At 46.3% G+C, this 18,420-nt stretch overlaps 1 protein-coding gene across 2 annotated transcripts; it reads left to right on the plus strand.

The window, feature by feature from the left end:
* The first annotated feature begins 5,711 nt into the window (after nt 1–5,711).
* TRAF1 (TNF receptor associated factor 1) lies at nt 5,712–17,714 on the plus strand. 2 transcript variants are annotated; one of them, XM_058853704.1, is made up of 11 exons: nt 5,712–5,816; nt 7,297–7,517; nt 8,147–8,231; nt 10,001–10,099; nt 10,978–11,139; nt 13,148–13,219; nt 13,801–13,866; nt 14,090–14,503; nt 14,981–15,158; nt 15,698–15,846; nt 16,922–17,714. In XM_058853704.1, exons 2-11 carry the CDS (start codon nt 7,309–7,311, stop codon nt 17,135–17,137), a joined length of 1,650 nt encoding a protein of 549 aa, XP_058709687.1. In that variant the 5' UTR covers nt 5,712–5,816; nt 7,297–7,308; the 3' UTR covers nt 17,138–17,714. The 2 variants fall into 2 exon arrangements, with proteins under 2 accessions (XP_058709687.1, XP_058709688.1); XM_058853705.1 differs by lacking the exon at nt 5,712–5,816 and having other exon boundaries at nt 7,240–7,517.
* Nucleotides 17,715–18,420: the final 706 nt, after the last annotated feature.

An 18,420-nucleotide genomic window follows, 5' to 3' on the forward strand; every position in this document is an offset into this window, starting at 1 on the left:
GGGTAAATGTTAATGTTTAGACATGTCTCCCAGCAAAATGTGTTCTTAATCTCCTGCTGAATTCTTACATCAGAACACAAAGAAATTTAGCATGGCTGTCAGTTATTTTCCAGTAAAACACCCACCTTATAGCAGTTACATATGCTTTCAATTTTTAGGATATTTAATAATGTTTTCATCTCTAATTAGGAGAAATATCTGGGTTTGGCTCTTTCATTCTCCTGGGAACCAAGAGTTTGGTTTTGCCAATTGCTGGATCATTACAGAATTCCAGTCCTTGTGTTAAATTTTGCTTTTCAAGTTCTGAATGAACTTGGAATTTGGATACATGTTTAAGCAGCAACTGATTTCCTGGAAAATACTAAACTGGGTTAAACACCACAACTCTCATAAAAAGAACATTCAAGTGTAGAAAACAATAGCAGAGAAATCCTGAGTAAAACTTGCTCTATTCAGCCCTTTCTTTTCTATCCCAGGAAATATTTGTTACACACAGGGGGTTATTTATAAAATGGTTATATTTACCCACATTCAGAGCTGGAAGTCACGAAATGCAGATTATTCCTAAGGTGCTGTGGCTCAGACTATAGTTCCTGTGTTTATTTTCTACTTGAAAGCTAAAAGGGGCAATTTCTTTTACAAGCAAAGTAAACAAAAAGTTATATTTGACGAGCTTTAAATCAGCTGAGATATTAAACCCCCAAAATTGGGATTTACAGTGGAAAATCTATTTTCTCTTAAGGGCAGCAGCCCCACTGGTGCCAGTTGAAAGGACTGCAGAGCACACAGAGGTTCAGAGTTGGGTTTAGTGCTCTGAGGCTGGTTCCAAGGAGCCCTGATATGGACTGGAATTGTCTAATTTGGCTTTACAAGAGGAGCCCCAGCAGCACATTCTTTCCACTGGCAGTTCCATGTTCCCTGCAGTTTGTACCATGAGGAGCACATCCTCAGCTAAAACAAATCAGTGTCATTGCAATTATTTTGGAGGAGCTACACTTGATATACACATCTGCAGACACAGGATTTCTTCAATTGCAGCACAAAAAAACCAATGGGAAAATTGCTTTCCAGAGAGGAAATGTGTCAGGAACACCTCACCCGTCCCCACTGAAGGAGATGCACGTTGCACTGTGCCAGTTTATACCTGCTGAAAGGTGATTTGCAATATATAGACATAAACTGAGGTGTTGGTGACAGGCTGGGCCTAAATGGCAGCTGTGACTGAAGTCATTCCTTTACTGCATGGCTGAGTTGTCTGTCTCTGCCAGGGTCTGATTAGCCAGGTTTCCTTCATTATTTATAACAAGCAATATGCCATAAAAATGTCATTTTCACTGCCTAAATCATAAAAATTTCCATTAAAACCTTCTGCTGTACGGTCCTAGAGAATATTCATCCCCAGGCTCTGACAGGGAGGTACAAATGGGTATTCATTTCCAGCAGTAGTGAATTCCAACAGTTTGGAGTCACCAATCTATGTAATATTAAAGGGTGGGTTTTTTCCTAAGCTTCTGTTTTGGTCAGGAATCTCAAAAAGAAGGTAGGATCAAAAGCAGATGGAGCCATTGGGGATCACATTAATCTGTGACAGAATTTAGCAGGATCCCAGGGATTTATACCAGAAACTGGGGGGATGTAACTGAACCCACAGCAGCTCCTGTGTGTCCCCTGCCCTGTGCTGATCCTGCCAATCCCCGTGCCCAGTTCTGAACTGGGATTAGTCCCAGCCCAGAAACACTTCCCTGGGCTTTGAAACAAGATTAGAAGAACTTGGATGTGACTTTGGAGAACCAGATTTAGGAAATGCTGGATTTGCTTCCAGTCTGTATCGTGCCCCAAGGAACCCCAAGCTTTGCTTGTGAAACCTCTCCACAATCAATTCCTGGCTGAGCTCAGGTTTCCTCCAGGCTCCCACTGCTCCTGAGCCTGGGCAGACAGGAGCATTCCCTGTGTGCCTCCCTCACTGGCTTTGGGGTTTCAACACCCACTTTGTGATTCAGGTGTTGGATGTGGAGCTGCAGGTTTTGTTTCCTTGGCTGGATTCCAAGGACGCTGCTGGGAAGATGTCTGGGATTTTGGGCTTTTGGAGTCCCATCACTGGCACAGCTGCCAAGAGGTTTGGCCTCACGAGAGGGCTCTTTTTATTCAGGACTTTAAACACTTACCTGTTTCCCCTATCCAGAATATAAACGTGTTACTCTTTTACCTGCTTTCCCCACTTCCAACTGTGATTTTTCATTCAGGTTCCTCCTAAGCTTAAAATTTATTTTCCTTTCTCCTTGAGAATCCTCCTTATAAACATCTTAGATTGTGAACACTCAGGAGTTTTCCTTCTTAGTGTAGCAGTGTTTTGGTGAGGGCTTTATTTTTCCTTTACAACATCTAGAAAGAAAATTTTGTTTTCACTTTGTGAAACCTCAGATAACACTTGGAATTTCTGTGTTCCCTGCGTGTGTTGCTCATAAAATAAAGGTACAAACAGACATGTCAGTGGTGGTGTGGGAATTACTCAGGATTATGAATCACCCTGAAAAATACTATTGGAAAGCTGAGCCTGATGCTGTTAGTCATTCTGCAATGGCAAAGGGAATTACGGGCTCAGTGGAAGAGAGATGCAAGTTAGTGCAGAGTCAGTCTTTTTCTGCTTCTGACATGTGGAAAACATCTTCTAAACATCCCTTTTTTTCACTGTTATTAGCAAAATGGGCAACTTCTGAAAGGGTTAAAGGAGATTTGCCATAACCTTCACTTTCCCCTCAGTTCTTGTCATTTATGAGAATTAATGAAGATATTAAATAAATCTGATGTTTCCTTTTTCTGTTTCCACTAATTAGTCCCAGTCAATCAATAGAATATCCACATTTTCCCAGCTGGTTTGGAGTCAAAAGATACTGAATCTGAACTTGTTTTTTCATGTCACATCCAGAGCTTTGGAAGAGTGTTTTGGCAGGCTTCCCTGTGGGCACAGCTCCCATTCCCAGAGTTCTCTCCAAAGCATTAAGAATGGAAATAAGCGGCTCAGAATTTTCCAGTTTAGCTCAGGCTCTGTGTACGTTAAGAGAAACAGAAGCACAACCACAAGTACAACAAAACCCTTCATGTGGCCAGAGAGCTGAGCTTCAACTGGGGAAACTGGCACAAACTGGTCCATGTTGGGCTCACACATTGCAGCCCACGTTTGTCCTGCTGTGGGGGGGACAGAGGCTGAGACACCAGACCACCAGGAAGCTGCTCCATGTGAAGAAAATCTGCCTGGTTGCCTAAAATCAGAGGCAGCCTCAGAAATCTCTCAATGAGTTACTCTGAAATACTCTTGCTTGTAGGAAACCATCAAAGCTGCTGTGATAGAAACACTTCCATTTTCTCTCTGCTCCTCAGGGTGATTCCTTGGCTTGGCTTGTGGAAGCTGCTTAACTAAGTGACTGAAATAAGCCACACAGACAGATAGATCTATATAAAGTGTTGATTTTGGGTGCTTTTCTCCTATCAAATGCTGAAGAGGTGCTCCAGAGTATCTATTCTTTGGAGGAAAATATTCCTAGGGTAATACTGTCTTAGAGAGAATATGATCTGGGAAAAATCCTGAGGCAGAGCAGGGATGAGGAGAATAAAATTGATTCCTGATGTCTCTTTGAGGGTTACAGTCCAACTCTTATGAAACTTAGTGGGGAACTTCCCTGCTGTCTGGTCCTCGGGGTATCACCATAACAAAGCAGAGCTACAACTGGTAGTAGGCACAGACAGATAAAACTGAAACATGTGAAAAGGTTTTATTAGAGACAAGAGATTGAATTGTGGCAAAGCTGTTGAGTTTGCTGAGGATAACAATAATCAGATTGAATGATTCTTCTTTTTCTGACTTTGAATTGATGGAACCTCACAGATATTATTTTTTTCCATTCAGAAAATAAGTAATAGTGTGGAGGTTACAGAATTCTTTCAAATCAGAGCTCTGAGCAGGCAGGAATCTTGACTTGAAGCACTGAGCTCCAGTTCCTAGAAGTACTGAATCTCATGGGCACTGGATTTGCTTTTACTAGCAAACTTTCCTTCCTGTGTTTTACCCATTTTTCAGGTTTTCCTAGAACATGTGCACATTTCCAGCTAATTTATACTAGTTATACAACTAATTGAAAATCATGTTTTCATAGAATGAGACATCCCTATCTTAAACATCTCTCTGAAATGCAATTCTCCTTTTGACTACAGTCTTTAAAACCCAGAGCATCTGAGCCTAAATTCCATTTTCAATGTTCTATGAAATTTGTAGCATTAAAAGTCTCAATACCTTGGCTTATTTTTAAAAGGTGCTATTAAATATATGAATATATTCCCTTATGCAATTTTTCCCTAGGATATAAAATGGTCATTCCCCTTAAATAGTAACACAGTGCCCTGCAATGCTGAGCACTGCTGGAATGGCTCTACAGTAAAGTTAAACTTCAAATTTTAATCTGTCTCTGAGCCACATCCTGTTTTCAGTTAACTGATCTCATATGGGGGAAATTTACCACAGGAAATCTCTCTAGTTTGGAAAGTACCAAAACCTTATCTTTAGTTTCTTTGTGTAATTCAGCACCTTTGGAGACAGAGGTGCAGCAGAATCACAGAAACTTTGTAGAAGTCTCAAAGCAAGAGACAAGGAGTGAGTTAAGGGCACAGGGAAGAGGTGGAGCTGCCCCTTCATCCCTAAACCTGAGTGGTGTAACACTGATCATTCTAAAATTAATATCTTACACCTCTTTATATCTCTAAATTTTTTTTAAAAAACACATCCAGAAATCTTTTAGTTTCTGAAAGAGATTTTAACTCACATCCTGGCAGAAACTGCCAGGCCCAAATTAACTTATGATGAATTTTAACAACCCAATTGAGAGCAAATGGCTCAGGCCAAGGCCTCACTGGGGCTGTATCACATTTTCCCCCGAGCTTTGAGTTAAATTCTCAGCCCTGATGACTCTGAGCTACAGATGCACATCAGACCAGCACCTACAGGTGTGCTGTAGATCAGCAGGGAGGAGGAAGTGGAACCGAGGTTGTGTCTGTGTGTGCACACCCAGCAGGGAAGGTGCCAGACTTGAGGCAAACCATGCTGCACAAGAAATCCCTCAGCAGCCACTGCAGTGCCTGCAGCTCCTGGCAGGGCAGCAATTAACAGCCACTGAAGCATCCACAGAGACACCTCTGCTTTTTATTTTGAATTCTGAGCAAGGCCTCACCCCCCAGGGATATTCCCCACAAGGAAGAGTGAACAGATTTGCATGTACAACTCTTTTTCTGACTGAATCCTGTGTCAGAGCTAGAGAGGGTGGCAGCAAAGGGTGAAGAGGACCTTCTGCTGAAAATGAAACTTTGTTTTGTAGAATCTTTGCTGCAGTCTAAGAAGGCTTTGCAGACATTAGAGAACTCTGGTGTTTCCCCGCTGCCTTGGGGGGTGAGGCTCAGGGGGCTCCCCGGGCTCGGTTTCCCGGCGGTGGAGGCTCGGTCCCGGCTCTGGTGCAGGGGCTGTCACCGCGCTCTGGGCAGCCTGGACTTTCTGTCTGAGTCGCCGCTCGCCATGGCAGACCCAGCTCCGCTTTCAGGAACCGGCCACCAGATTCTCCCTTTCAGCTGGCCCGGGGGAATTTGCGCCGCGGGGCTTTTCCTCAGCGCCGGTGCCCCGAGCAGGGCAAGCCCCGCTCCCTCCGGCCCCCGGGCGCGGCTCGGGCTCCCCGCTCCTCCCGCCGGAGCGAGGCAGCATCGCCGAAATCCGGGCGAGCCTCCCGGCCGCAGCTCCGGTACCGCGGTGAGCGCCCGCCCGGGGCCGCCGGGCTCAGGTACGGGAGAGGCGGGGATGGGGGAGGGATGAGGGGAGCGGCAGGGATGCAGGGATGAGGGGAGGGATGGAGAGGAGAGGGACGGACGGAGGGATGGAGGGGAGCGGGCCCCGCTGCGGAGAACCGCCCACGGCCCCCGGCCCCACGGGCCCGCTCCCCGAAGCGCGGCCCGGGAGCGCCCGGAGGGCAGCGGGGGCTGCCCGGGCTCCGGCCGAGCCCTGAGCCGGGACCCCCGGGCCGTGCCGGGCGAGCGGAGCCGGGGCTGGGCCAGCGGGCGGGGGCAGCCCCAGCAGCCACCCCCGACACCTCCGGCTCCGTTCGGCTGTGCCAGCCGGCTCCGTGCAGGGCTCCGGCAGGGCTCCGTGCAGGGCTCCGTGCAGGGCTCCGTGCAGAGCTCCGTGCAGGGCTCCGGCAGGGCTCCGTGCAGAGCTCCGTGCAGGGCTCCGGCAGGGCTCCGTGCAGGGCTCCGTGCAGGGCTCCGGCAGGGCTCCGTGCGGGGCTCCGGCAGGGCTCCGTGCAGGGCTCCGGCAGGGCTCCGGCAGGGCTCCGGCAGGCTGGGCGGTCACTGCGGAGCCCCCGCCCGGCTGCCTGCAGAGGCCACGGGCACCGGCTGAGGAAGGCCATGGAAAACCCTGGATGTTCCCAGAGCTGAGCCTCAAGGCCAGGGTGTGCCCTGCCCACCTCACTGCACTCACACCGCCAGCCCGGCCTGCCCACCGCAGCCTGGGCTCTTGATTTTCACATTCCTTACCTGACTGCTGGTGATACTGACACTGGTTATGCTGTGTCGGTACTGCTATGGGGAAATAATAGCTTTATTATAATCAAACCGCACCAGTTCTCTGAATGAGAACCTTCCTTGGACTTTCCAAGAGACTCCAAGAATCAGTTTTGGCTGCATTTCCAAAAATACCCCACTGCACAGGTCTCATTAAGCAAACCAAACTGAATGTGAATGACACCTTGGCACAGGTGGCTCTGGGTGTGCCTGGTCAGAGCACAGCATTAAGGGCTTGTGGACTTGGGATTTCCTTCGTCATTTCACCACAACTTTTGTGACTTCACGAAAGTCACTGTCAACACAGCAGCTGCTCAGTTTCTGTGCCTGTGAAGTGAAATCACGAATTTTGGCGGCTGAGAATTGAATGTGGCTGGGGATTTTCTCTGCAGAAACAATCCCATGTGATGAGAACTGATGGGGCTCATCTTTGTACAAGCTAAAAACGCTTGAAAGAAATCCCCAACCCCCTCCTTTTAGGCCACTGTCTATTTTTCTGTTGTGTTTGAGGGAGATTTTCAAGGTGTGCAGTAATTTCCTGCCAGGTCAAACCCCACTGTGACATTTGGTCACGCTGTCACTGTCACTGTCACTGCAGACCCAGCGCTGTTACTGCTCAGGTTTGGGGTGCTTGAGGACTCTGGTGCATCCTCTCACATCCAAGTGAGTGTGTACACCTGGATTCCATCTCCTCTCTGACAGTGCTGGCTTCAGATGGCTGAGAACACCCCCAGGAGCCTGCAGGACACCCCGGGCTCTTCCCCTGATGAGAACGAGTTTCCCTTCGGGTACCCCACCAACATTTGCGAGGATGTGCCTGGTCAGAAGTTCCTGTGCAGTAACTGCAACAACATCCTGAAGCAAGCCCTGCAGACGCTGTGTGGGCACAGGTACTGCTCTGCCTGCCTCTCCTGGATCGTCAGGTACGTGCTGTGCCCAGGGACTGCTCTCTGGTGGATTTTCCATGGTGGAATGCAGGATACCCCCTGCCTCCTCCTTGTTCCCACCGTGGGAGTCTCTGGGGCCTGACAGAGTTTTCCTATCTGTGACATAATCATTCTGATTTAACCTTGAAGGACTGGTCCAGGCCTTGGATGGAATCCTTCCATGGTGCTTTACAGTTCTCTGATAAGGGATGTGATGGGGTTTTAGTAAATATGCTGTCATGTGTCTATATCTGTCTGGGTAAAATAGGCGTTTTCTGTGTTTTAAAAGACTTTTGTTTTCACCTTCTCTTTCTTGCTTGGAGTTTTTGAATCATTCATGGGATAAATAGCTTTCCATCTTTATTCCTCTTTATGGTTCAGGTTGCCCTTATTTTACTGAAATACAGATTGGATTAATGGGCATAGTCTTGGTCTCAAAGAACAGAAGAGCAAAACTTTTTGGACATCAGTGTGTTCCAGAGTTGGCCCTTTAGTGAACAAGGACTATGGATTCTGAGTGGAAATCACAATTTTCATGGTTTTATTTGTGTCAGTGCCTATATAGAGACCTCCTAAACTGCAGTGCACCACTGGATTGTTATTCAATTTTTCTTTCTTTTTACCAGAAACAATAAAACTGCAATTTGCCAGAAATGTAAAGAGGAAGATCCCAACACTTTAGGTGAGGAAAGCCTATTGGCAGAAGAAAGGGTAAGTTGTAGTTCACAGATCATTAATTTATCATTAACCATTCTCTGAAGTCATCATTGGGCTGGAGTTCAGAAGGGAATAATATCTAATGTAATAGCAGCTGATAGTTACACATTTTAACTTAGGCTTTAATAACTTGGATTTCCCAGAGTTTTTGGTTTTAAAAAGTGTAATGGCAGCCTCAGGACTTTCCAGATCTAGGTTCTGCAATGTAAAATCCCAAACTCTTCCATATGATTAACTTTTTATTGTCTCAAAGTAACTGGTGCTTTCCTACTTGTAATAATATGTCTTAAATGTTACTTATTATCCTCAGCAAGTATTTTAATGGATTTTCCAGCCTTGTGGCTTCTTGTACCCTTCAAGCATGAAGCTGAACATAATAATTGATACAAAACTATGCCCTGGCAAATGTTTCATCTGTAATTTAATGCTGCAGATCTCTTCTTGTGTGATTTTCCAGGCAAATTGCTGTTCTGTTCTGGATCCCAAACACAAACTGGGCAGAAAGGCCCAGTCCCAGTTTGTCTTTTTCCCTCCTCTCTGATTACATGCAGGGATGTCAACAGACACATCATTTGTCTAAATTTTTTAGGGGGGAATGAAAACAAATACACAGCGGCATAAAAACCAAAGCTTAGAAAGCAGCAAAATAATGGATCTGCTGCTGATGCTGGACTTGGTAATATCCCAGGAAAAAAACCAAAAAACAACGCCTCAGTTCTGCAATTAATTTCCCAATAACAGATTTCCTGCACAAATAGGTGCAGCTGAACCCTTCTGAACGTGCTTTGACTGTCATTTGGGATTTCTCTGCTCTGGGGCTCTCCCTGAGTGAGCTGGGAATCTCTGCAGGCTGTGGGTGAGTGGTTGTGAGCAGCTCCTTTGCCTGCTGGGTGTCCACATGAAGCCAGGAAGGGAGGAGGATCTGCCAGTGTGGATCATTCCCAACAAATGCTGGGTAGATTTTCAGGAACTTTGAAATGTGGGCACAGTTTATAAATACTTTCTTGCCTCTATTTGTAAAGCTTTCCCCTCCCAGTCCTTACTCTGCATTATTCCATGTGAAATCTGCATTTCTCTGCACTGTACTTACCTCCAGAGTATCCAAAAAAATGCCTTTAAACTGTGGCAGGGCTTCTTCTTGCGCCTATTTTAGTGCAAAATGTAACATTAAAGTGTGCAGTATTTCATAATTACATAACAATTGTACAATTGCTCATGTTTAAATAACACAAAAATCTACGTAGTGCAAAGAACAAACCTCTCTCCCATCTGGTTCAGATTTTTTTTTAGCACAGTGTCTGCTAAATGGAAACAGCCCAGATCTGAGCAGTGCACTCAGTGCAGAGGCTCTCAAGTCCTCTCTGCAGCACATTTAGGAGGTGTTAATGACCCTGATAATGAAATGCATTCATTAAGGGACCCCACAGTCAGGGTCCTGTCAGCACATTCGCTGCATGTGAAATATCTCAGGCTCCTGTGAAATGTAAAATTAGAGCTGTACTTATTTTCAGTAAATAAATATCGTGTCAGATTATTTTTGAGTGCTAAGAAATAAATGTTTTAATAATTATTTGGGTTCCTACTATGCTAAGATTAACTTGCCAGGTCACGGGGTCTTATTCAATACAGTAAATTAAAAAAAAAATAAATTAAAGATTTATCAAGGTGTGGATTTCTGCCACCCTTTTCCTATTCCAAGGATACATCCAGAAATACTTTCTCACTAATGAGTTTTTTTTTTCCTTACTTTGTTTTCTTTCCAGGCTTTTGGTGATGCTGCCATTAATAAAGAGATTTCTGAACTCAGAGTCCACTGTGTGACCCTTGGGTGCAGCTGGTCTGGTATCATGAAAGATTTTGAAGTATGTTTAAAGAGAGTTTATTCAGATTAATATGGAATGGGGACAGAGAGGCACTGAAACCAGGGTATCAGCAGACACAAATTCATGCAATTAATTAGAATCAGTGTCAGTATTGTGATTTATACCAATGTTTTTGTCTAAAAATGTGCCATTAATCTATGGAAGGTTAAATCCACATGGGAGGGGGTTGGGGCTGGATGATCTTTAAGGTCCCTTCCAACCCAAATAATTCTGTGGTTCTGTGATTAACTTTAGTAGGGCTTTGACCAAATTCAGAACATCCTGAATGAAGTTCACATTGCACAAATTTACATCAACTTGATATTTTTTTCCAGTGGTTTCCTTATCATTTTAAGTGCAAGGCTGCAACAAGCAGGTTGTGACAGGGCAGAGTCACTGTTCAGACAATGTCCTTGGTGTGTTTTATAGGAGAAATAATTCCCTCCTGTGTGTGTGTATTGATTGTATTCATCATTCTTCGCAGGCTGATCTGAAATGCCTCAATTAAAATATTTAAGTGGTCAAGATTTGTGAATCTGCCATGCAAATCTGAGTAATAATACAAGGGAGAAAGCTGGGAGCAGGATCATGTTTTCAAACAAAAGCCCTGAGAGACTGTTTAAGGGAGACCTTGTGTTTGAATTTACCAAATGTTGTTTGGTTTTGGTTGTGAGATTTTTAAAATGAATAATTAACAGAAAAAGCCCCAATAAAGTTGGTGAATTTTTCACCAGTAATCTCAGTAACTTTGTGCAGTGGGACTTTACCCAAGCTTAGAAGAAATTCAGATCAGAGCCCTGGGCTGCCAGAACAGAGACTATTTATAGACAAAAATGAATCATCACTTTACATGTTGCTTTATAACTTTTTACTTCCAGGAGCATCAGAGTTTATGTGAATATGCTTTGATCCCTTGTCACACTGGCTGTGGGCACGTGGTGATGAGAAGGAAGCTGGCAGATCACTTGGAAAATGGATGTGTCAATAATGTGACAGTGTGTCAGCAGTGCCAGCGCAGCCTGGCCAGCTCTGAATTCCAGGTAAGAACATTTCTCTCTCAAATAAAAGCTTTCTATTGATGGTGTTAATAATCTGTGATGCCATTTTCCCATCCTGATTCCATTGCACTTGGGGAATATTTAATTTTCCTGAGTTTGATCATTTTTCCACACAAGTGTTGGAGGGAAAAATGGATGTGATAATGTGCTGGTGGTGTGACAAAGTACCCATGTGCTCCCCTGGGCTCAGGCAGCCCAGGTTTCAGCTCCTGGCTCAAAATGTGCCCTGGTGTGAGGTAAGAGAAAACCAGAAAAGCAGAGACAGTGGCAGAGAAGGGATCTTGAAAGTGGCTGAAGCTTATTCAGGCTAAAGCTACCCACAAATGTGTAGGGCAGGATTCTGTCAGATATTATTTCTATTAGATCTGATCAGGCATAAACCTCCAAATTATCAGCAGTGTCCATAGACCAGGTAGATCTCACTCTGAATCTGCCACAAATATCTCAGTGCCCATTCAACCAGGGTTGCTTTATAATTTTTTTTTTGCTATTTGCTCAAAACAATGAATATTGTTCCCTCCAGATGATTTCAAGAGAATAATAATGGTAAATAAGGCAATGTGATTAAAGACCCACGTGACAGGAGGGCTGTGGGTATTTCAGAGATGTAAATAGTTCTGGGTAGCTCTGTGTGTCCAAAGTGTCACAAATTGGTGCCTTTCCAAATACTGAGCTGAGAGATTTATATGGAATTACGAGACTCGGGTGCTCTGCTCAAATCTGCTCCCTGGGAAGCTTCTGCTTGTGCTCTCCATCCTTTACCAACCTGCAGAGAGAGGAGAACCTGGAGCCAGGCACATCCTGGTGGTGCTAAACCCAGCCTTTCCCAAAACTCTGAATACCAGAAGGTGGCAACACTAAATCCCTTCTGTGAGTGCAGGAGGGGGAAAAGCTGAGCTCTCTGCTCAGGGCTCTCCAGGGCTGTTTTCCTCCCACTCACTCCACTCAGCTACCACCTAATTCATATTTTGGTTAGGAAACCTTGGCAACCGAGCAGGGGGTTGGCCTTGAGGTGTGGCTTTTTTATCTGCCTCCTTTAGGATGTGTAGAATTCTGGTTACATGATCTGCTTTAATAAATCTGCACCGAGTCCCAAATTTTGATTATTTGTGGGTATTTTATGGGTCTACAACCCTCTGGGAGAAAATAGTAAATTTTGGGTGCTGCTCTTGCTCTCTTCATCTTATTTATTCTGTTTTAGGTCTTTTGATTTTTTTGTATTTCTCTATTTTTAAATAAACTTCTCTCCTCTGAAGGGCAGTGCCTCTCCCCCTCAAGGAATGGGTGATCTGAAGAAGTAAAAGAGCAGAAATTAATAAGATCACTGGCAAGATAAAGAGTGTTTAAAAAAGAAAAACCCGTGGCTGCAGTTCTGAGAATCGAAAGGGAAACCTCAGAGCTGGTGTGCAAAGGAGTTTGTGGAGATTAAAGCCACCCCCTCTGAAGAGTGTGAAGGGAAAGCTGACAGCTGCTGTGTTAAATACAGATATTACAGAGCCAGTGGCAGGGGGATCTCTTCACCCCTCCTGGAGGCAGAAATGGCAGGAAGCCTCCTGGGAGTGCTGATGTATTTTGCTTTAGCACATCATGGTGGAGAATTTGGGTTCCAGCCTCCAAAAATATTCATAAGCAGGATGCAAGAAGGGTCTGCACATTGAGCAAAGTGTATGGAGTCAATGCAAGAAGAGTTTATATTTGAATTATATTTGAATTTGAATTTATATTGGAGTTTCCTGTGCTGTAACCTGTTTATGTTCATATATATATATATATCTGTATATATTTGAATTTCCCGTTCTGCTGGTCATTGTTGTTTCCTGTTCTGTAACCCTCAGCTTGTCACTGCATGTGAGTGCATGTTTTTGTGTGTTCACATAACTTTGGTTTGAACCTGGCAACACCTGCACATTGCCAATCTTGTATCCAATATCCCAGGGTGACCTTCAATTAAGGAAGGTGCTGAATGTTTTCCTTCTTGTTTTAATGACAGGAGCATTCATGTGAAGGCAGTTTATGCAAGGAACAAAAACCTGTGCAAGCAGAAACAGCATCAGAGGAAAAGGTGGGTGAAAGATGAGTGAGTGCAATGTGGCTTTATTCCAATTAATAAAATTATCATTTGTTCATTTAGGTTCAACAAACACCTGAGAACATCTTCAGATCCAGCAGTTGTATCTGGCTGCTCTTTACATCCCAGCAAAGCCCTGCTGGCTGCCTCATCTTCCCTGCTCCCACAATTACCTTCCCTACATTTTCTTCTCAATTAATCTTGTGAAATGAGCAAATCTTTGTTTCCTCTCATGCCTTGAGTGAGCCACATGAGCAGGAGTGTGCTGTACAGCAGTGTATCTACAGCATCTTATTTATGAGAAGTTGTTAAATTGCGTTCTGTCATGATGGGGTCTGTGAGATGGACACATCACTGCTAGGCTGTGTGCAGGAAACTTGTCATCAACCACACTCTTAATTGATTTACCATCAATTTTCAAAGCTGGCTGGGCACTGGGAGCTGTGGAATTGCCTTGACTTGAATTAATCTGATTTATGACTGCTGGTTTTGTGGCTTAGGTATTTTGTAGGGAAATAAGAGAATTAATTTCAATTGGTTTTGATTATTTCCTCTGCATTTGTGTTTCTCAACAGAGCCACTCTGCATCCTCAGCCAACAAGGATGGGTGTTGTTTTTCTGAAGTTGGCTGTGCATTTAGGGTGAGTGGAACAGGTCCCTTCAGGAATGTTCTACCCTGCTTTGGCCATTCCCTTCAGGGAAGCGTCCCTTAAAGCAGAGTCAGCCCTGCTGATGCCAGGTGATGGAGCTGCACCTGCACCTCGCAGTTTTTCCATCTCCCAGGGAGCTGCAGCATTGCTGGGTTTGGCCCCAGGCCAGTTGGGTTGGTCATGGAGGGTGCACTGACAGCGTTGTCTCTTCCAGGGAAGCAAAGAGAAGCTGAAGGAGCACGAGAAGTCCTCAGTGGGGGCCCACATGCTGCTCCTGCTGCAGCACATCAGGCACCTGCAGGGAACCTTGTGCTCTGCTGCCAGAGCTGCACAGGGCTTGAGGAGCTCAGGAAAAAGCATCTCTGACCTGCAGATCCCAGCAGGGCTGGAATTCAGCAGGGATCCAGAAGTGGACTGCTTCCCTGGATCCTCTGTTCCTGAAGATCAGTCTGTCCTGCAGCAGCTCATGAGGGAGAAGGTGATTTCTGAGCTGGAAAATAAGCTGCATGTCTTTGAGAACATTGTGGCAGTGCTCAATAAGGAGGTGGAGAGCTCTAATTTGGAAATCCTGGCCTTCAGGAGACAGAGTGAACTGGACCAGAACATAATACGGAGCCTTGAACTGAAGGTAAAAAATTACAGCAAGGATTGTCTGGGTGCTTGTTCTCCAGACAACAAATACTGGCACACACCAGGGAGAGCTGGGGTAGGGATCAGAACGGGAGTTTGAGCTGTGAAGGGTTCAGATCCGGACACATATCCAGGATCCTTTTGTTGTTTGATACATTTTCAAACTTGGATCTCTAATATTTGTTCTCTAAATCCACATTTAGGTAGTGAGATATTCCTGAGAGTTTTGAGTGTCAGAGTTTGCCATGATCAGGCTGTGAGCAGGCAGGAGAGCTGTTTAATTGCCTGATCCTCTCCCAGCAGCATTTTGCCTGGAGGCCCAAACAACATCTCTGTGTATGTTTTGACATAATGCTGTCACTTAGAAAGGAATCAAAGCACAACTTCCAGAACATGAGGACTCCAGAAGGATTCAGCCACCCCTGCAGCACAGCCTGGAGCAGGGGGTGACTGAGGACTGTTTTTTTTTGCCCAGATTTCAGAGTTGCACCGGTGCCTGACGCAGAAGGACGCGGGCCTGAGCAGCCTGCACAAGAGCCTGGTGTTCTCTGAGCAAGCTTCCTACGATGGGATCTTCCTCTGGAAAATCACAGATGTTGGCAGGAAGCTCCAGGACTCTGTGACTGGCAGGACAGTCAGTTTCTACTCCCCAGGTAAAGCACAAGATGGAGATGTGTGTTCACAAACCCCCCCATTTCTCCAGAACTCTTCTTTCTGCTCGTGCCAGCAGGAGGATCTTTAAAACAGCTCCTTAAACCAAGATGCTGTTTATGCAGAGATCTGTAACCCAGGGCTCTGGGATGTGCTTTTCCAGAGGGCTGTGCTCTAATTTGGGCTCTCACCCTGCACTTTGCCCTCCAGCAGAGCTGCTTGCAGTGGATCCATCGCTCCCAGCCCTCACTCGGTGCCTGCTGGCACCACACGGTGCAGCTCTTCCCATGTGGGGACTAATTGGATTAGGTACAGTACACTTGTGTGGCTAATAACAGGTAATTTTCACCAAGGTTTGAGGCACTGAAAGGATTCCAACCACTGGGTTTTCATTGCTTGTAATCCCCAGGGAGTGCTGATTTGTCTGTGCTCCTTTCTGTGAGAGCAAGCCACGCCACAGTTTTCCCATATGCCAAAACACACATTATGCCTTTTATCCCCCCAAAAAACAGCTTTACTAATGAAAAGTTCTGATTTTCAGCTTTTTACACTGCAAAATATGGCTACAAGGTGTGTCTGAGGGTGTACCTGAACGGGGATGGCACAGGGAAAGGAACCCACATGTCCCTGTTCTTCGTTGTCATGAAGGGAGACTACGACGCTTTGCTCCCGTGGCCTTTCAGGCACAAGGTAAGAAGGGAAACATTTCCATATCTGATCCCAGCCAAAAGTCAACACAAGGTGACTTTCTCTGGAGTTTTGTGGAAGCTGAGAGCTTTCCCACATCCCTTTCCAAAGGTGAGGAGCTGTCCTGCAGTCCTGGGTAATAAGTTGTCTCTGACTGGAGTCCCTCGTGGGGAAAGCTGCTCCTGCTGATATTCCAGACTTTGCCAGGCAGGATTTTCAGGCACCAGAACGTGGTGCTTGAGTTGTTCCCACCTGTGTCCACCTGGGCTAAACCACACATCTTCTCCTGGCTCTTGCTAAACACAGGTAGCATCAGTTTAGGAGGGAATTATGATTTGCTGAAGGCATCAGTGGGGTGAGGTGAGAGTTCCACTTACAGAGGTGCCACAGATGTCTGAGGTAATCCTGGTCTTGTTTTTTCCCCTAAGTGTGACCTGATAATGGCAGCAATGGTTAAAAGCAGTGAAAAAAGCAGGGCCTGATCTCTGCTCTGGCATTTTGTGGAGTAATAATTCTGTAAGTCTTTCCTATAAACAGTTTTACTGCCTGTGAGCAGCCAAAAAATAGAAATCAAAGTTTCTAATCCTCACTGTATTTGAAGATTATTACAGATATTTCGTATTTCAAGCTATAGAACTGTGAGTTAATAAAAGGGATAATGAGCTGGGGAGATTCTATGTTGATATTTAGGTTGTGTCTTTTACATATTTGTGCATGGGCAACTGAGCTGTTTCTTCTGATTCCAAACCACAATAACAGAATAAATGTAATGACTGTAACCAAACCCAGGGGCTGTTTAAGTTGTCAGGAGAGACGAAGGAAAAAAGCCTTTGGACTGTACAGTTCTCTACCAAGGAATAATTCCTTACTTGATTTAATTTAATTCTGTTTTATGGGTAGCAAAGTTTTAAAAACTTCATCTGGGAGTTCACATGAACTGACCTTGCAGGTTGGAAACATTTGTTACAGTGTGTATTTAATTACCAGAGGAGCATCCAGCTGCTTTTGCTGCACTTCTGTCCCTGCTTGGTTTGTTTTTCACTCCAGTAACTCCTCATTGCCACGTTCTGTTTTTCAGGTGACATTTATGTTGCTTGACCAAAATAACAGGGAACACGTAATCGATGCCTTTCGCCCAGACCTGACTTCTGCCTCCTTCCAGAGGCCGGTGAATGACATGAATGTGGCCAGTGGCTGCCCCATGTTCCTGCCCTTGTCCAAACTGCAGTCCCCCAAACACGCCTACGTGAGGGAGGACACGCTTTTCCTCAAGTGCATCATAGAAACCAATTAGCAAATCCTGAAATATGCGTGGCTGGGGAAGTCACTTGCTGGATGTCAGTAGATTATGAGGAAAAAAGCATCCCTTTGAGCCCTTGTGTTAGTTTGTGTGTCCAGAAAATCCCCAGAGCCTGAGCCTGCACCCCCTGAGCCCACTGGAGATGTCCCAGCACAGCAGCTGCAGGGATTATTTCACCAAAAACAGACAATTCCCGTGTGGATTCCATCCACTCACATCCCCCCACACTGCTGGGGAGGGGCTGCTCCTGCTCACAGCTGGCCCAGCTGTGGCTGCACTTCTGCTGGGATCAGGGACTGGGCTGGATTCCCTGCCCAGGGAGGCTCTGTGGGATCAGGTGAAGGATTTGGGGCTGAATTCCCTGCCCAGGGAGGCTCTGTGGGATCAGGTGAGGGATTGGGGCTGAATTCCCTGCCCAGGGAGGCTCTGTGGGATCAGGTGAGGGATTTGGGCTGGATTCCCTGCCCAGGGAGGCTCTGTGGGATCAGGTGAGGGATTGGGGCTGAATTCCCTGCCCAGGGAGGGGCTGTGGGATCAGGTGAGGGATTGGGGCTGGATTCCCTGCCCAGGGAGGGGCTGTGGGATCAGGTGAGGGATTTGGGCTGGATTCCCTGCCCAAGGAGGCTCTGTGGGATCAGGTGAGAGATTGGGGCTGAATTCCCTGCCCAGGGAGGGGCTGTGGGATCAGGTGAGAGATTGGGGCTGAATTCCCTGCCCAGGGAGGGGCTGTGGGATCAGGTGAGAGATTTGGGCTGGATTCCCTGCCCAGGGAGGCTCTGTGGGATCAGGTGAGGGATTGGGGCTGAATTCCCTGCCCAGGGAGGCTCTATGGGATCAGGTGAGGGATTGGGGCTGGATTCCCTGCCCAGGAAGGGGCTGTGGGATCAGGTGAGGGATTTGGGCTGGATTCCCTGCCCAGGGAGGGGCTGTGGGATCAGGTGAGGGATTTGGGCTGGATTCCCTGCCCAGGGAAGGGCTGTGGGATCAGGTGAGGGATTTGGGCTGGATTCCCTGCCCAGGGAGGGGCTGTGGGGTCAGATGAGGGATTTGGGCTGGATTCCCTGCCCAGGGAGGCTCTGTGGGATCAGGTGAGAGATTGGGGCTGGATTCCCTGCCCAGGGAAGGGCTGTGGCATCAGGTGAGGGATTTGGGCTGGATTCCCTGCCCAGGGAGGCTCTGTGGGATCAGGTGAGAGATTGGGGCTGGATTCTCTGGGTCTGTGGGTGCAGGTGAGGCTGAGCTGCCCCATCCTCGGGCAGTTCCCAGCTCCTTTCCCG

The sequence above is a fragment of the Poecile atricapillus genome, chromosome 20, assembly GCF_030490865.1.
Source record: "Poecile atricapillus isolate bPoeAtr1 chromosome 20, bPoeAtr1.hap1, whole genome shotgun sequence".
NCBI lineage: Eukaryota > Metazoa > Chordata > Aves > Passeriformes > Paridae > Poecile > Poecile atricapillus.

Coding starts and splice junctions, on each gene's coding strand:
- TRAF1 (XM_058853704.1), top strand. CDS start 7,309: ATGGCTGAGAACACCCCCAGGAGCCTGCAGGACACCCCGGGCTCTTCC. Junction 13,220..13,800: donor AAACAGCATCAGAGGAAAAG/GTGGGTGAAAGA, acceptor GTTTCTCAACAG/AGCCACTCTGCATCCTCAGC. Junction 14,504..14,980: donor TACGGAGCCTTGAACTGAAG/GTAAAAAATTAC, acceptor TTTTTTGCCCAG/ATTTCAGAGTTGCACCGGTG.